This window comes from Babylonia areolata, chromosome 29 (genome assembly GCF_041734735.1).
Source record: "Babylonia areolata isolate BAREFJ2019XMU chromosome 29, ASM4173473v1, whole genome shotgun sequence".
In the NCBI taxonomy this organism is placed as follows: Eukaryota; Metazoa; Mollusca; class Gastropoda; order Neogastropoda; family Buccinidae; genus Babylonia; species Babylonia areolata.
Window position 1 is genome coordinate 35,649,148 of NC_134904.1, and position 17,500 is coordinate 35,666,647.

The 17,500-nt window shown below is 42.7% G+C and overlaps 1 protein-coding gene across 1 annotated transcript in view; it reads left to right on the top strand.

Annotated features, from left to right (window-relative positions):
* LOC143274834 (phosphoenolpyruvate phosphomutase-like) overlaps positions 1 to 10,668 on the top strand; it is a 55,426-nt gene extending 44,758 nt beyond the window's left edge. Inside the window, exons 6-10 of the mRNA XM_076578776.1 lie at positions 428 to 528; positions 1,455 to 1,572; positions 4,330 to 4,409; positions 6,444 to 6,620; positions 8,692 to 10,668. Coding sequence (XP_076434891.1) covers positions 428 to 528; positions 1,455 to 1,572; positions 4,330 to 4,409; positions 6,444 to 6,620; positions 8,692 to 8,775 — 560 coding nt within the window. The 3' untranslated portion in view covers positions 8,776 to 10,668. The remainder of the gene's footprint in view (positions 1 to 427; positions 529 to 1,454; positions 1,573 to 4,329; positions 4,410 to 6,443; positions 6,621 to 8,691) is intronic.
* Positions 10,669 to 17,500: the final 6,832 nt, after the last annotated feature.

Here is a 17,500-nt window from a genome sequence, read left to right on the forward strand (position 1 = left end):
TGTTTGTCGTGAAACCCTTTAAGGTTTAGTAGTCACGATCAGGGCACATGCATATAAATAAACAGATAAATTGATAAATATATAAACAAACCAATAGATAGGTAAAATGATCGGTGCGTATCTGCTGAGTGTGAATAGAATGGAATAGAACTGAATAGAACATAACATACTAGAACCAAACAGAATTATTTTTGTTTGTCATGAAACCTCATTTAAGGTTTTTACGACAATCGAGGCACGTGCATTAAAAAAAAAGAAAAAAGAATAGATGAACAAACAATCAAACGAACAAAAATTAATAACGTAACTGTCGTATGTTGATGCAGCATTCAAACACAAACTTTCCTGACCTTGATTGCACATCGCTTGTTAGCATCACCAACTCTGTGTGTGTGTGTGTGTTTTGTGTGTGTGTGTGTGTGTGCAGGGGCCGCCATCGAGGACAAGCTGTTCCCCAAGACCAACTCTCTGCTGGACGGTCGTCAACAGCCTCTGGCGGACATTGAGGAGTTCTCCCTCAAGATCACTGTACGTCCTGCTGGGTGATACGCCTGTCTGAAGGATGATGATGATGGTGGTGATGATGGTGGCGATGATGGTGGCGGCAGTGATGATGATGGTGATGGTGGTGGTGGTGATGATGATAGTGATGATGATAGTAGTGATGATGGTGATGATGATGATAGTAGTGATGATGATGATAGTGGTGATGATAGGGGTGATGATGATGGTGATGGTGATGATAGTGGTGATGACGGTGGTCATGATGATGGTAGCCATGATGGCGATGATGGTGACGGTGATGATGATGATAGTGATGATGATAATGGTGATGATGATGATAGTAGTGATGATGATGATGATTATGATAGTGCTGCTGCTGATAATGATAGTGGTGATGATGATGATAGTGGTGATGATGATGATGATGATAAATATGATAGTGCTGCTGCTGCTGATGATGATTATGACCGTGGTGATGATGATGATGATGATGATGATTATGACATCATCATGATGATGATAGTGCTGCTGCTGCTGATGATGATTATGACATGATGACGATGATGTTGTTGATGATGATGATGATAGTAGTGATGATGGTGATAGTGATGATTGTAGTGGTGATGACGGTGGTCATGATGATGGTGGCCATGATGGTGATGATGGTGACGGTGATGATGATAGTGCTGCTGCTGATGATGATGACTATGACCGTGGTGATGATGTTGATGATGATGATTATGACATGATGATGATGATGATGATGACAGTGATGATGATGATCATGATGATAGTGCTGCTGCTGCTGATGATGATTATGACATGATGACGATGATGATGATGATGACATGATGATGACATTGATGATGATGATGACATTTATGATGATGATGATGATGATGACGATGATGATGATGACATTGATGATGATGATGATGATAACGTGTCAGGCCATGAAGGACACGGCCCGTGACCCAGACTTCTGTGTGGTGGCCCGGGTGGAGGCCTTGATTGCCGGGTGGCCCATGGAGGAGGCCCTCAAACGTGCTGACGCCTTCCTGGAAGCTGGTAAGACACTGCTGGTAGCCTGCCCCTGTGTGAGGCCCTACATTGGGGAGGTTGGGGTGGAGTGGGGGAGTGCGTGCGTGCGTGCGTGTGTTTGTGTGTGTGTTTGTGAGTGTGTGTGTGTGTGCGTGCGTGTGTGTGTGTGTGTGTATGTGTGTGTGTGCTTATTATGATAATGATAATGACAGTAGTAAATGGCATACGTGTCCTTGAAGCTAGTAAGACACTCTCTCTTAGTGAGACTTGCACATTGGTGAGTGTGTGTGTGTGTGTGTGCGCGCGCGCGCTTGTGTGTGCGTGCGTGTGCGTTTGTGTCCGTCAGTCTCGGGAGACTGCATGGGTGTCCGATTGGCACAGCGTCGGGTAAGGTGTGGCTGGACAGGCCAACAGTGCAGGGAATGACAGTCCTTCCCACAGTGCGGTCTCTCTGTATGCCTGTCTGGCGTTGCAAGCCGTTCTCCTTCAAGTCTCTGTGTTTTCGGAACGCTGGGAGGAGGAGCTTGCAGAGAGGCCTTTCTGCACCGTCTGTCAGTCTGCATCCACGCGCACCTGGTGTCGGACTGTGGAACAGACGTTTTCCATGTACCAGAAACGCGTTTTTGAATCGCGAGCGCGCTTGTTGTACTAGTGGCGAGAGAGAGAGTGTCGAGGGGATGAGGAGTATATACACAATAAAAGGAATGCGAGGCGGGAAGTAGATTTTATCCTTCACTCACTCACTCACTCACTCATTCCCTTGACCGCTGGGGTCGTTGGGGGGACATGAGGAAGATGTCATAGCTCGCCACGCCGTTCTATTGGCAGCTGTCGTGAGGAGATCTGGCATCGTCATTTTGGTCCATTCCTTGACGTTGTCGGACCAGCTCTTTCTCTGCCGCCCCCGTCTGCGCCCTCCCTCTACAGTTCCTTGCAGGATGGTTTTGGAGAGGGTGTTATGTCGTATGACGTGACCAAACCATGCCATCTTCCGTCGTTTGACAGTCGCCAGTAGTGGTTCTTGGGGCCCAACAAGGTTGCTGACCAGGTTCCGCACATAGTCATTGGTCTTGTGCTCCTTGTAGGAGATGTGTAGTAGTCTCCTCAAGCACTTGGTTTCGAATGCTTGGATTTTATCCTTACTTTGCGGCAAAGTTGTTCTGAAGCCTAACAAGCCTTGACTCGCGAGAACCTAACCACTCTTGCCGCGAGTTGGGAGGAAAAAAAAGAAAAAAGAAAAACGCACGTTCCTAGCTTGTCTCGCGAGAACCTTTGCTTGACTAGCGTGTAAGAAACGCGCCTAATATATATCTCCGTAAAAGGAGACCATTGGGAATCCGGCCATCGTCCATTCGCGCTACAAGACCGAGCCAGTGTATGAGTAAGTCTCTGTTCCAGCAGAGTGTACATGCTGGGGGTTCCACCTCTCTCCCAAGGACGGTAGTTGTTGCTTGGAACTTTGTCCTGCCAGATAATGGATGTTCAGGATGCGAGGATGAGAGGCAGCGCATGGTGGAAGAAGGCATTGAGCTTTCAATTTCTGTCGCGGGGCGCGCAGGGTCTCCAGGACTCGCTGCCCTTAAAGGGAGGTGCTCATGACGCAAGCCTTGTGGACCATCTGACCTGGCTCTTGGTGTGTTCTGTAGCTTTCCTCTTTGTCCAGCCGTTCTGGACATGGCGGTTGCTAGTTTCCTTGCTTAAATGGACATGGCGGTTGCTAGCTTCCTTGCTTAAATGGACATGGCGGTTGCTAGCTTCCTTGCTTAAATGGACATGGCGGTTGCTAGCTTCCTTGCTTATAAAAAAAAAAAAAACACACAAAAAAACCCACACAAAAACAAAAACAAACAAACAAAGAAACAAACAAAAAACAGTAACAGTGATGAACACCCCTACGCGACTGCCTATCGATTGCTTAGGGTGCCTGGTAGGTGGTGTCAGAACTACGTGCGCTACTGAACGCCACTACCAGAAGTTGACGCGGCATGTAGCGCAGGGTCTTCTCTGGTGCGTGGCCTCCCTCCCTGCCGACCTAACTGTGAATAGTTCCCTCCTTGTGAACTGCTGGGGCTAAGACTTCTTCGGGTGTGGCTGTGTAGGGGTGAGGTGTGTGTGTGTGTGTGGTGGGGGGGGGGGTGTCTGTGTGTGTGTGTCTGTGTGTGTGTGTGGTGTGTGTCTGTGTGTGTGTGTGTGTGTGGGGGGGGGGGGTGTCTGTGTGTGTGTGTGCGTGTCTGTGTGTGTGTGTGGGGGGGGTCTCTGTGTGTGTGGGTGTGTGTGTGTGTGGTGTGTGTCTGTGTGTGTGGGGGGGGGGGAGTGTCTGTGTGTGTGTGTCTGTGTGTGGTGTGTGTGTGTATGTGTGTGTCTGTGTGTATATGTAGGGGGAAGGGGGAATCGAGATGAGTAGTGTGGGAGTAGAAGAGCCACTGAAACGGAGCAGGTGATGGTGCAGATAAAAGAAATAGGCAAACGCCAACTAATAATTCAAAATTTATGTACATTTACAGAGGCACTTACATTTTTATTTTATTTTATTTTATTTAACTCACTCAGTACAGCCAGTCCTATCTTCTCCTCTACACAGACCCTTCGGATGTCCAGTGGGTGTCTGAATGACCCAACCTTTAGCTTCCGTCGTCAGAACTGTGGTATTCTTTGTCAACATTTACCTCTTCAGTATAAGAGCGTTCCGCTTGTAATATTTTGATGATGGTAATTGGGATGAAACGCTGTTAATGTCGTCTCTTTCGCCGTTCGTATGGAGAGAGTTAATAATTTGTGTTGCAGGAGCCGACGCCATTTTGATGCACAGTAAAAAGAAAGACCCCTCCCAGATTGAAGAGTTCATGAGGCTGTGGAACAACAAGGTATCTGTCTCTATGTCTCTCTTTTCTTTGCATCATTCTTCTTTTCTTTTTTCTTTTTTTAATTTGTGAGCGTTTCTCTGTCTCTTTCTCTCTTTTTGTCACTGTCTTTGTCTGCCTCTGTCTGTCTCTCTCTCATCCAAATATGTATCATCCAAATTCTGTAAATTTCCCAGTCAGCATAGATTAATTAGCATTACTCATGGCTTCTCGGCATGAACAGACCATTCGCAATTTGTCAATTATTTATTTGTTTAAAGCACTATTCAGACTGCGATCAACTGTGATGTCTTAGAATGCTGAAGTTTGTTCTTGATGATATGACTGCTCATTGCTTGTTCCTTTTCTTACATGATCGTGTGCATGTACCCCTTCATGAGGGGCAATGGCCTATACATGAATAAATTATCCGTATCCGTATGCGTATCCGTATCTTTCCCCCCATCCCCGTGTCTCCGTTTTCTTTTGCGCATGTATGTTCATGTTCCAGTGTGCATAGTTGGTTTAGTGCAAAAGACGCACCATAAAATATGATGATTTTAATCTGTAGTACCTGCTCGTAAGCAATCATTTTAATAATTATATATTATCTGCTCTTGAACAATAATTCTATTGATGAATATTATCTGCTTGTAAACAATAATGTTAATGATATATGTTATTTGCTCGTTAACATGTATATCTGCTCCGTAAACAATCATTCTGATGATGTATATCTGCACGTTGACAATAATTTTAATGATGTATATCTGCTTCTAAACAGTAATTTTAATGATGTATATTACCTGCTCGTAAACAATAATCTTAATAATGTATTATTATCCGCTTGTAAACAATCATTCTAATGATGTATATTATCTGCTCGTAAACAATAATCTTAATAATATATTATTATCCGCTTTTAAACAATCATTCTAATGATGTATATTTGCTCGTTTACAATAATTTTGATGATGTATATCTGCTGGTAAACAGTAATTTTAATGATGTATATTACCTGCTCATAAACAATAATCTTAATAATGTATTATTATCCGCTTGTAAACAATCATTCTAATGATGTATATTATCTGCTCGTAAACAATAATCTTAATAATATAATATTATCCGCTTTTAAACAATCATTCTAATGATGTCTATCTGCTCGTTGACAATAATTTTGATGATGTATATCTGCTCGTAAACAGTGATTTTAATGATGTATATTATCTGCTCGTAAACAATAATCTTAATAATGTATTATTATCCGCTGGTAAACAATCATTCTAATGATGTATATTTGCTCGTTGACAATGATTTTAATGATGTATATCTGCTTGTGAACAGGAATTTTAATGATGTATATTACCTGTATGTAAACAATAATCTTAATAATGTATTATTATCTGCTCATAAACAGTAATTCTAATGATGTATATCTGCTCGCTGACAATGATTTTGATGATGTATATCTGCTCGTGAACAGTAATTTTGATTATGTATATTATCTGCTTGTAAACAATTATCTTTATAATGTATTATTATCCACTCGTAGACCATAATTCTAATGATGTATATTATCTGCTCGTAAACACCACACTAATGTGAGTGATGGCCTAGAGGTAAAGCGTCCGCCTAGGAAGCGAGAGAATCTGAGCGCGCTGGTTCGAATCACGGCTCAGCCGCCGATATTTTCTCCCCCTCCACTAGACCTTGAGTGGTGGTCTGGACGCTAGTCATTCGGATGAGACGATAAACCGAGGTCCCGTGTGCAGCATGCACTTAGCGCACGTAAAAGAACCCACGGCAACAAAAGTGTTGTTCCTGGCAAAATTCTGGAGAAAAATCCACTTCGATAGGAAAGACAAATAAAAGTGCACGCAGGAAAAAATACAAAAAAAAAAAAAAAATGGGTGGCGCTGTAATATAGCGAGACGCGCTCTCCCAGGGGAGAGCAGCCCGAATTTCAAACAGAGAAATCTGTTGTGATAAAAAAAAGAAATACAAATACAAATACAAAATCCAATGATGTGTGTGTATTTTTCCTGCTCCGCTCAGGGTCCTGTAGTTTTGGTGCCCACGACCTACCATACGACACCCACGCAGACGTTCCGGGACTGGGGCACCGCCCTCATCATCTGGGCCAATCACTCGCTCCGGGCCTCGGTCAAGGCCATGCAGGCACTGACCAAACAGATCTACGAGGAGCAGTCCATTACCAACGTGGAGAAACAGGTTGGTTGGACTGTGTGTATAATTATATATGTACGTGCGTGTGTGTGGAGGAGGAGGAGGAATTTTGTTTCATGTCCCGTCACACATATCGGTGATTGAAGACATTTTGTTAAGTATTGAAGAAGGTGGCAGAATGGTTAAGACGCTCAGCTGCCAATACAGAGAGTCCGTGAGGGTGTGGGTTCGAATCCCGCTCTCGCCCTTTCTCCTAAGTTTGACTGGAAAATCAAACTGAGCGTCTAGTCTTTCGGATGAGACGATAAACCGAGGTCCCGTGTGCAGCACGCACTTGGCGCACTGAAAAAGAACCCATGGCAACGAGAGTGTTGTCCTCTGGCGAAATTACGTAAAATGAAATCCACTTCCATAGGTACACAAATATGTAAGCATGCACTCAAGGCCTGACTAAGCGCGTTGGGTTATGCTGCTGGTCAGGCATCTGCTCAACAGATGTGGTGTAGCGTGTATGGATTTGTCCGAACGCAGTGACGCCTCCTTGAGAAAGTGAAGTGAAGTGTTAAGTATTTATGAATACATCTGAGTATTATCGGTACGTGTGTGTGCTTGTGTCTGGGGGTGGGCTGGGATAGGGGTTGTGTGTGTGTGTGTGTGTGTGTGTGTGTGATTTATTTTTGGCTTTGGGGTGTGTTTGTTTGTTGTTGTTGTTTTTTCATAATACATTTCTTCTTTAGCATTATAGGATAATTAATTGATAAAACAGCTCTCGAGAAATGTTATAATTAAGTCATTCGGATGAGACGATAAACCGAGGTCCCGTGTGCAGCATGCACTTGGCGCACGTAAAAGAACCCACGGCAATAAAAGGCTTGTCCCTGGCAAAATTCTGTAGAAAAATCCACTTCGATAGGAAAAACAAATAAAACTGCATGCAGGAAAAAAAAAATACAAAAAAACAATGGGTGGCGCTCTCAGTGTAGTGACGCGTTCTCCCTGGGGAGAGCAGCCCGAATTTCACCCCGAGAAATCTGTTGTGACAAAAAAGAGAAGTACAAATACAAATAATAAGGTAACAATAGAAAAGGAGAAGTGTATTTGTTCACAACATAATTTTGATCATTGAATTTTTTTTTTTTTTTTTTTTTTTTTTTTTTTTTTTTTTTTTTTAACATGAAAGGAGTCTGTCTTTCACCTTTATAATTATCTTGGTCATTCTCACACGCGCTTCATCCATTCTAAAATGATATGTAAGTCTATGTGCGTGTATCCTCCAGTTTTTACATTAAGAATCCGTTTATCTTTCAAAAGAAAATGATAACACGATATCAGTCGGTCCTCAATAATTATAAGTCTTGACTGACGGGCGCAATAGCCGAGTGGTTAAATCGTTGGACTGTCAGTCTGAGGGTCCCGGGTTCAAATCACGGTGACGGCGCCTGGTGGGTAAAGGGTGGAGATTTTTACGATCTCCCAGGTCAACATATGTGCAGACCTGCTAGTGCCTGAACCCCCTTTCGTGTGTATATGCAAGCAGAAGATCAAATACGCACGTTAAAGATCCTGTAATCCATGTCAGCGTTCGGTTGGGTTATGGAAACAAGAACATACCCAGCATGCACACCCCGAAAACGGAGTATGGCTGCCTACATGGCGGGGTAAAAACGGTCATACACGTAAAAGCCCACTCGTGTGCATACGAGTGAACGCAGAAGAAGGAGAAGAAGAAAAGTCTTGACAATAAACAGCTGGGCCATGATGTATATCTCTGTGTCTCATTGCCTTTATTCAGCATCTTCTCACTACAAAATGATATAGGTATATTTAAACGAATGCCTGTACGTGTGTGCGCGGCGATTGTATACGCCGCATGCGTTAATTTCTGTGAAAATTGATGATGTTTCAAGCAAATACTTTTTTTCTTTTTTTTTTGTCTTTGGCCAGATCTCATTCTTTCTTTCATTTAGCATCTTCTCACTACAAAAAAAATGATGTATCAGACGAAATGCCTGTATACATGTCCATGTGCGTGGTAGGTGTAATTTCTGTTAAAACTAAAGTTTCAAGCAAAGTAATGTGGGGTTGTTTTTTTTTGTTTTTTTGTTTTTTTTCTCAGATCTCTCCTGTGAAAGAGCTGTTCAGACTGACCAGGGATGACGAGCTGAAGGAGGCAGAGGACAAGTACCTGCCCAAGGCGTAGGAGTGTCCTGCCGTCGACACCCCTGACAACCCCCCGCCCCTCACTCCCCCCCAGCCCCCACAGACCCCACCTGCCCCCGTCCCCCCTCCCTCCAGTCTTGTCTCTCACTCGTTCTCCTGTGATCATCGCAGCTGGCTCTCTCTCTCTCTCTCTCTCTCTCTCTCTCTGTCTCTGTCTCTCTCTCTCTCTCTCTCTCTCTCTGTGTCTCTGTCTCTACCTTCAAGTCTCTCTGAATTCCAACAACGCCATGCCTTTCAGCTTGATGAGCTGTTTGTGTGACCGCAGGGGCCTTGGACTGTGTGTTATGATGGATTATTTATTATGATTCCTGTTTGAATGGTTCATTAAAGGTGTCTTTTTTTTTTTTTTTTTTTTTTTTTTTTTTTTTTGCTCCTCTTGTTTGCTTACACCTTACTCATCCTTCTTTTTTTTTTTTTTTTTGTTCTGTCTTTCTTTCTTTCTTTCTTCTTCTTCTTCTTCTTCTTCTTCTTCTTTCATGCTCTTTCTTTCTTTCTTTCTTTCTTTCTTCTTCATCGGTTTCTTTCATTGTTTTTTTCTCTCCTTTGTTCTTCTTTGTTCTTTGTTGTTGTTCTTCTTCTACCTCCATCCTTCTTTCGTTTTCTTCCTCCTTCTTTCTTTCTTCGTCTTCGTCTTCTTTTTTCCTCATATCTTCTGATTCTTCATTTTCTTCTACTTCCAAAACCGTTTCCTTTTTCTTCTTTTGAAAAAAAAAAAAAGAAGAAGAAGAAAAGAAAAGAAGTGCACGTTGGACACAGATGTAGCACTCTTCCATCTTCTTGCATCCTTTGCTTGAATTTTAACCCTTTCACCGCCAAGCTCGCATTTATAGCACAGGCGTGGTAGAGTAGAGGACGCGTGTCACTGAAAGGTGACCCATTCATTGGTCTCTGTTATCCATGAACGTCTACTGCTCTTAATATTCGGTGGTAAGGATAAGGCCCTATTTTCTATTCATCGCAGGGGTGGGATCCTCTTAGCTGTTCTTAGCCACTGTCTTTTCTGTGTTTATACCACAAGGGAATTTTGTACTGTAAATTGACTGGCGGTGAAAGGGTTAAGTTGTACAATGTCGGGACTTTTCTTCCATCCTTTGCTTGAATTTTAACCTTTTCATCGCCAAGCTCGCATTTATAGCACAGGCGTGGTAGAGGACCCATGTCACTGAAAGGTGACCCATTCATTGGTCTCTGTTATCCATGAACGTCTACTGCTCTTAATATTCGGTGGTAAGGATAAGGCCCTATTTTCTATTCATCGCAGGGGTGGGATCCTCTTAGCTGTTCTTAGCCACTGTCTTTTCTGTGTTTATACTACAAGGGAATTTTGTACTGTAAATTGACTGGCGGTGAAAGGGTTAAGTTGTACAATGTCGGGACTTTTCTTCCATCCTTTGCTTGAATTTTAACCTTTTCATCGCCAAGCTCGCATTTATAGCACAGGCGTGGTAGAGGACCCATGTCACTGAAAGGTGACCCATTCATTGGTCTATGTTATCCATGAACGTCTACTGCTCTTAATGTTCGGTGGTAAGGATAAGGCCATATTTTCTATTCATCGCAGGGGTGGGATCCTCTTAGCTGTTCTTAGCCACTGTCTTTTCTGTGTTTATACCACAAGGGAATTTTGTACTGTAAATTGACTGGCGGTGAAAGGGTTAAGTTGTACAATGTCGGGACTTTTCTTCCATCCTTTGCTTGAATTTTAACCTTTTCATCGCCAAGCTCGCATTTATAGCACAGGCGTGGTAGAGGACCCATGTCACTGAAAGGTGACCCATTCATTGGTCTCTGTTATCCATGAACGTCTACTGCTCTTAATGTTCGGTGGTAAGGATAAGGCCATATTTTCTATTCATCGCAGGGGTGGGATCCTCTTAGCAGGTACAAGGCCATCACACCATTGATCGCCTCAAAGAAATAAAAGCAGAGAGAGGGAGCGGCCGCAAATCTAACATGAAAGGTAGAGCACGATGCTTTGCAAATCAAACAAATATCGGCATCATTTCCAAACCAACATTGCGCAAATTTCTTCAAAACGGAACAGAGTCTCTGTGGGCCTTTCCAAATACAATAGACCGAGCAACACACTAGATGCCACGTTCTTGGCATCAGAGATCTTTTCCCATCCCTCTTGCGGCCAGTCAGTGGCGGCTGTGTGTGTTTGTGTGTATGTGTGGGTCTGTGCTTTTGAGTGCGTTTGTGAATGCGCGAGAGTGAAATTGCACACAAGTGTCAGGAGAGATATGTGTACGTGTGTGTGTGTGTGTGTGAGGGGAGGTGGGAGTGCGGGGGGAGGTGGGGTAGAGGATGAGGTATGTGAGTGTATGCATGCCTACACTGTGGGAGCAACAGGATATTGGAACGTGTATATATATATATATATATATATATATATATATATATATATATATCTTTGTATGTACGTGTGTGGGGTTGGGGGTGGGAGATATGGGCGTATGTGTGTGTGCTTGTACAAGTAAGTGCTCATCTCTGTGAGTGTGTGTTTGTGTGTGTGTGTGTGCCGTGGAAGCTGCGATACGTAGACTAGAAATAAGTGTGTGGAGGAGGGGGTAGAGGAGGTGCAAGGTAATGTGTGTGTGTGTGTGTGTGTGTATGTGTGTGTTGGAGCTCATGTACGTTTATATGTATTTGACTGTGCTTTCATATGTGCTTGTACAAGTAAGTGTTCATCTCTGTGAGTGTGTGTTTGTGTGTGTGTGTGTGTGTGTGTGTGTGTGCCGTGGAAGCTGCGATACTTAGACTAGAAATGAGTGTGTGGAGGAGGGGGGTAGAGGAGGTGCACGGTAATGCGTGTGTGTGTGTGTGTGTGCTGGAGCTCATGTACGTTTATATGTATTTGACTGTGCTTTCATATATGTGAAACTGCATGTCTGGTGCATTTCTGTTATGCATGTGTGGGTGTATGTGTGAATGTGTGTCTTCATATTTTACATTTATTTGCTTATTTATCACCATTGTTGTCTTATTTATTTATTTATTTATGTTTTATTATTATCATTTTATTAGTATTACTAATATTATTACTACTACCTTTTTCTATATTATAATTATTATTTATTTATTTATTTATTTATGCAAGCTTATCTATTATTTATTCCCACGTTTTTTTTTTTTTGTTTTTTTTTGTGTGTGTGTGTGTGTTCTCAAGGCCTGACTAAGCGCGTTGGGTTACGCTGCTGGTCAGGCATCTGCTTGGCAGATGTGGTGTAGCGTATATGGTTTTGTCCGAACGCAGTGACGCCTCCTTGAGCTACTGAAACTGAAACTGAAACTGTTCTTAGCCACTGTCTTGTCTGTGTTTATACCACAAGGGAATTTTGTACTGTAAATTGACTGGCGGTGAAAGGGTTAAGTTGTTCAATGTCGGGACTTTTAAGCTTGTGTAATCAGATTTTAATTCTAGTAGGGGACTGGTGTCCATGCTTTTTTTTTTTTTTTTTTTTTTTTTTTTTTCTTCCTTCTTAGTCATCAGAAACATCATTCATTTTGCCCATCGCTCCTGGTGGAGCATAGGCCATCGACGACCCCTCGCCATCGCACTCTGTTCTGGGGGTTTTTTGGGGGTTTTTTGGTTGTTTTTTTCTTCCTTCTTAGTCGTCAGAAACATGCTTTATTTATTATTTTAGTATTGGATACCGTGCTGCAGTTTTAAGACAACAACAACAACAACAACAACAACAATTCAGAGATAAATAAATTTACCTTTTCCACTCCTTCGACGAGTGGTTCCAAGTATTGGACATCTGTCCTCAGGTTCTTTGAGGCAGTGGTTCGAATCTCGCAAAAACATTGATGTGAATCAAGGGTGATTTTTGTGTTGCTTTTTTTTGTTGTTGTGTGTTTGGGTTTTGGGGTTTGGTTTTTTTTGTGTGGTTTTTTTTTTTTTTTTTGTATTTGTTTTATTGGTTTTGTTTGGGGTTTTTTTGTTTTGTTTTTTTGTGTTTTTTTTTGTTTGTTTGTTTGTTTGTCTGTTTGTTTTTTGTTTTACTTACGACCAGGTTAACGTGAGTGTAGACCTAGCTGCTGCTATAAAGCCATTGTGTATATGAGGCTATGCCTGCAGAAGACACCCCCCCACACACACACACCCCTCCACCCTGAAGTATGTGAAAGATCTGGTCATCCAAATCAGGGTTTGATGGGTGAGGAAAACATTACCATTCACAGCAGGTCTTATTCCAGGAAAAACGAAATATGGGTGCCTAAACAGTCAAAAAGAGAGAGAGAAAGAAAAAAAAAGAATGAAAGAAAAAAGAGGCATGCAGCTTACAAACCAACTGGAAACGAGTGAGCATGGGAGTTGTGCAACCTGTTGGAAGGCAAAAAGAAGAAGACAGGAAATACAGTGCAACACTACGTCAGAAATCCCCCATGCCTCTCTCTGTCTCTGTCTCTCTCTCTCTCTCTCTCTCTCTCTCTCTCTCTCCTCTCTCTCCCCACTCCATCCTCTCCATCTTTCTCTCTCTTTCCTCCTTCTCTCTCTCTCTCTCTCTCTCTCCTCCCCCCTCCATCCTCTCTCTCTCTCTCTCCCCTCTCTCCCCCTCCATCCTCTCTATCTTTCTCTCTATTTCCTCCTTCTCTCTCTCTCTCTCTCTCTCTCTCTCTCTCTCTCTCCTCTCTCCCCACTCCATCCTCTCTCTCCCTCTCTCTCTCTCCCCCTCCATCCTCTCTATCTTTCTCTCTATTTCCTCCTTCTCTCTCTCTATCTCTCTCTCTCTCTCCTCCCCCTCCATCCTCTCTCTCTCTCTCTCTCTCTCCCCCTCCATCCTCTCTATCTTTCTCTCTCTTTCCTCCTTCTCGCTCTCTCCTCTCTCTCTCTCTCTCTCTCTCTCTCTCTCTCTCTCTCTCTCTCTCTCTCTTACCCTACTCCCATTGCAGTCGGTCACTGTCAGTAACATTTTTTCTCTTTAAACTTTAAAACATATTACATCGGTGAATTGTGATGGTGGCTGTGTGTCAAAAATGAATTGGAATGATTTGCCGTTCTATTCAAAGTATGTGTACACGACTGCATCAGATATGTGTGCGTGTGTCCATGTCTGTGTGTGTGTGTGTGTGTGTGTGTGCGTGCGCGCGCGCTCTTGGAAATGAGTTATGTTCCAGTTTGCAGAGACAAGATAAATTGCACCTTGTCTGTCTCTCTGTCTTGTCTCTCTGTCTCTCTCTCTCGCGTTTTTTTTTTTTTTCTGTCTGCCTCTCTTTCTGTATCTCTGACTGTCTCTCTCTCTCTCTCTCTCTCTCTCTCTTTCTTTCTCTGTCTTTCTCCCTCTCCGTCTTTCTCTATCACACACTCTCTCCCACTTTATATCTGTCCCTGTCTCTGTCTGTCTGTCTGTCTGTCTCTCTGTCTGTCTGTCTGTCTGTCTGTCTCTCATTGCTTGTGATTATGTAAATCAATGCAAAGGGGTGGTCGCTGTTGGATTACACTTCCGGAAACTGAAGGAACCAAACAATAATGAAACTGAAAAAAAAACCTGAAAAACTTTTTTTTAATAAAAGAAAAATACCAGCGTGTTGCCACTTGTGATTTGTTTTGTGAGTGTGTTGTTTTGGGGGATTTTTTTCCCCGTAAGAATGCGTGTGTTTGTGTGCATGCGTGTGTGTATGTGTGTGTATGTTTATGTGTGTGTGTGTGTTTAAAAACTAAAGAATTTCATTAATTTCATCGAATCCCTTCATGGTGTCTGATCAGCTTAACAAGTGCATCGCACTCACAAACACACACACACACACACACACACACACACACTGTCCACGTGCATTTCATTTCTCGACTGATTTTGTCAGACCGTGAAAACTGACATGTACAATAGCATCACAGTGTCAACAGTAAAGTTATGATCCGTTAAGCATAATATATTAAAATTTTTATCTTTGGCTTCGGTTCGCATGAAACAGCTAGAAAGAACAAGAGAGGCAAGGCCTTCAAGACTCACTTGTGATAAATTAAGTCCCCTAGAATTAATTACAGAGTAATTGCCCTTTTTTACTATCTGCACCAAAACCTTTGCAAAATAAATAAAAATTCCATGCTTAGCAAAAAAAGTTCCCGTTTGAACAAAAAATGATAATAATGACTGCTCTTGTTGTTGGGTCAGAATATAAGATCAAAGTGCCAAGTTTAGAATACATAAAATATAAATATAACAGTAAATGCAGTCTGCATATAATTAGGCTTCATTTTTTTTTTTTTTTTTTTGGTGCCCATCCCAGAGGTGCAATATTGCTTTAAACACGATGACTGGAAAGAACTGAATTTTTCCTATTTTTATGCCAAATTTGGTGTCAACTGACAAAGTATTTGCAGAGTAAATGTCAATGTTAAAGTTTACCACGGACACACGGACACACACACACACACACAGACAACCGAACACCGGGTTAAAACATAGACTCACTGTGTTTGCACAAGTGAGTCAAAAAGGCTAGAAAGAAAAACACAGCCTTGGATTTCTTAGAAGAAGGGATCAAGGATATATATATATATTTTGAACAAAAAATGATAATAATACCAGCCGCCGTGGCGAAGTGGTTAGCGTCGCGGACTGACGGCTGGGAGGACGCGGGTTCGAATCCCAGCGGAGGTGGGTTTTTCGGCCCGTGGCCGGCTCCTACCCAGAGTTGAGTGTGCTGTGGGCTTAAATGGGGAGACTGGGACCACACAGTCGAGTGTCATCCACTTCAAGGATGCGTCTTTGGGTGTGTTGCTCTAATTACTTGACCAACACTGCAAGTGTCTGTATCTCTCGGGCCTGGTTAACGCCGGGATATCATTATGACAGGAAGCGTAGAGTACAGCCTTGTCACGCAGTCCCAAACCAAAATGGACCTCCATAGCAACATCGTCATCATCATCGTCATCCTCCTCCTCCTTCATCGTCATCAATATAAACAAAATAGTCTCAAAGTCTGTGGCCTTTCATGCCCTGCTCTCATGGTGACCTCAGTTTCGATACCCCTCCACTTCTGTGCTTGGGGTGAGTCCTGTCAATGTTGTCAGTATCGGCGGATTCGTCGGGGGCTGTTGTTTGAGGGACGTGGTGGCGGTCTCCACTCTTGGGGGGACGCTCACTCAGTCTGGCTCCGCGACTAAGCCATTATTGTCGTTAGTAGGGGGCTTAGTAGGTGGTGTCCTAAGTACGTAAAATCAGAACAGGCACCACTGAACACCACCGAAGTGACTCAGCAGCAGTGCAGGGTCTCCTCTGGTGTGTGGCCTCCAGGCGACCTAACATCGATGGTTCCCTGTGGACTGCCGACGCTGGAACTGCGACGGACGAACCCGGGTGTGGCCGTGTATGGGGGAATCTAAATGAGCGGCGTGGGAGTAATGCCACTGAAACGGTGCAGATGATGGGGCAGAAAAAAAAAAAAAAAAAAAAAAAAAAAAAAAATGATAATAATGACTCCTCTTGTTGTGTCAGAATAAGAGGTCAAAGTGCCAAGTTTAGAGAATACAAAAAATATAATTATAACAGTAAATGCAGTTTGCATATAATTAGGCTTCTTTTTTTACTTTTTTGTGCCCATCCCAGAGGTGCAATATTGTTTTAAACAAGATGACTGGAAAGAACTGCATTTGTCCTATTTTTATGCCAAATTTGGTGTCAACTGACAAAGTATTTGCAGAGAAAATGTCAATGTTAAAGTTTACCACGGACACACGGACACACACACACACACAGAGACAACCGAACACCGGGTTAAAACATAGACTCACTTTGTTTGCACAAGTGAGTCAAAAAGGCTAGAAAGAAAAAACACAGCCTTGGATTTCTTAGAAGAAGGGATCAAGGATATATATATATATACGTTTTCAGCAGTTGTATAGTTGTGCAACTTGAGCTGACAACAAAGTCGTATTTTGGCAGCCATCATCTAATTAACCTGTGTTGATTGAACGTTGGGTAGACATTGATCAATCACAGTATATCTGTGCAACGACAGCAACCTAAACAATGTTTTAAAAACTTCGCAGGAGCCCTTTAGACTTAGTATCAGTATCAGTCGCTCAAAGAGGCGTCACTGCGTTCGGTCAAATCCATATACGCTACACCACATCTGCCAAGCAGATACCTGACCAGCAGCGTAACCCAACGCGCTTGGTCAGGCCTTGAGAAAGAAATAAAATAAAATAAAATAAAATAACAAAAATAAATAAATAAAAAATAATAGATAAATACATTTTAAAAAATACTAATACTAATAATAATAATAATATTTATAAGGCGCAGAATCTTGATGAAGTCAACTCTATGCGCACAGAAAAAACAAAAACAAAAAAACAATGGTGATAAATAAGCGAATAAATGTAAAACATGCAGACACACGTTCACACACACACACACACACACACACACGCACGCGCGCGCGCGCGCGCGCATGAATAACAGATATGCAACAAACATGCAGTTTCACAGATATGAAAGCACAATCAAATACACATAAACGAACATGAGCCCCTACACACACACACACACACACACACACACACACACACATTACCCTGCACCACCACCCCTTCTACCCCCCGCCCACCCCCTCCTCCACACTACGGCATTCATTTCTAGGCTACGTATCGCAGCTTCCACGTTGGTTTGGAAATGATGCCAATATTTGTTTGATTTGCAAAGTATCGTGCTCTACCTTTCATGCTAGACTTACGGCCGCTCCCTCTCTCTACC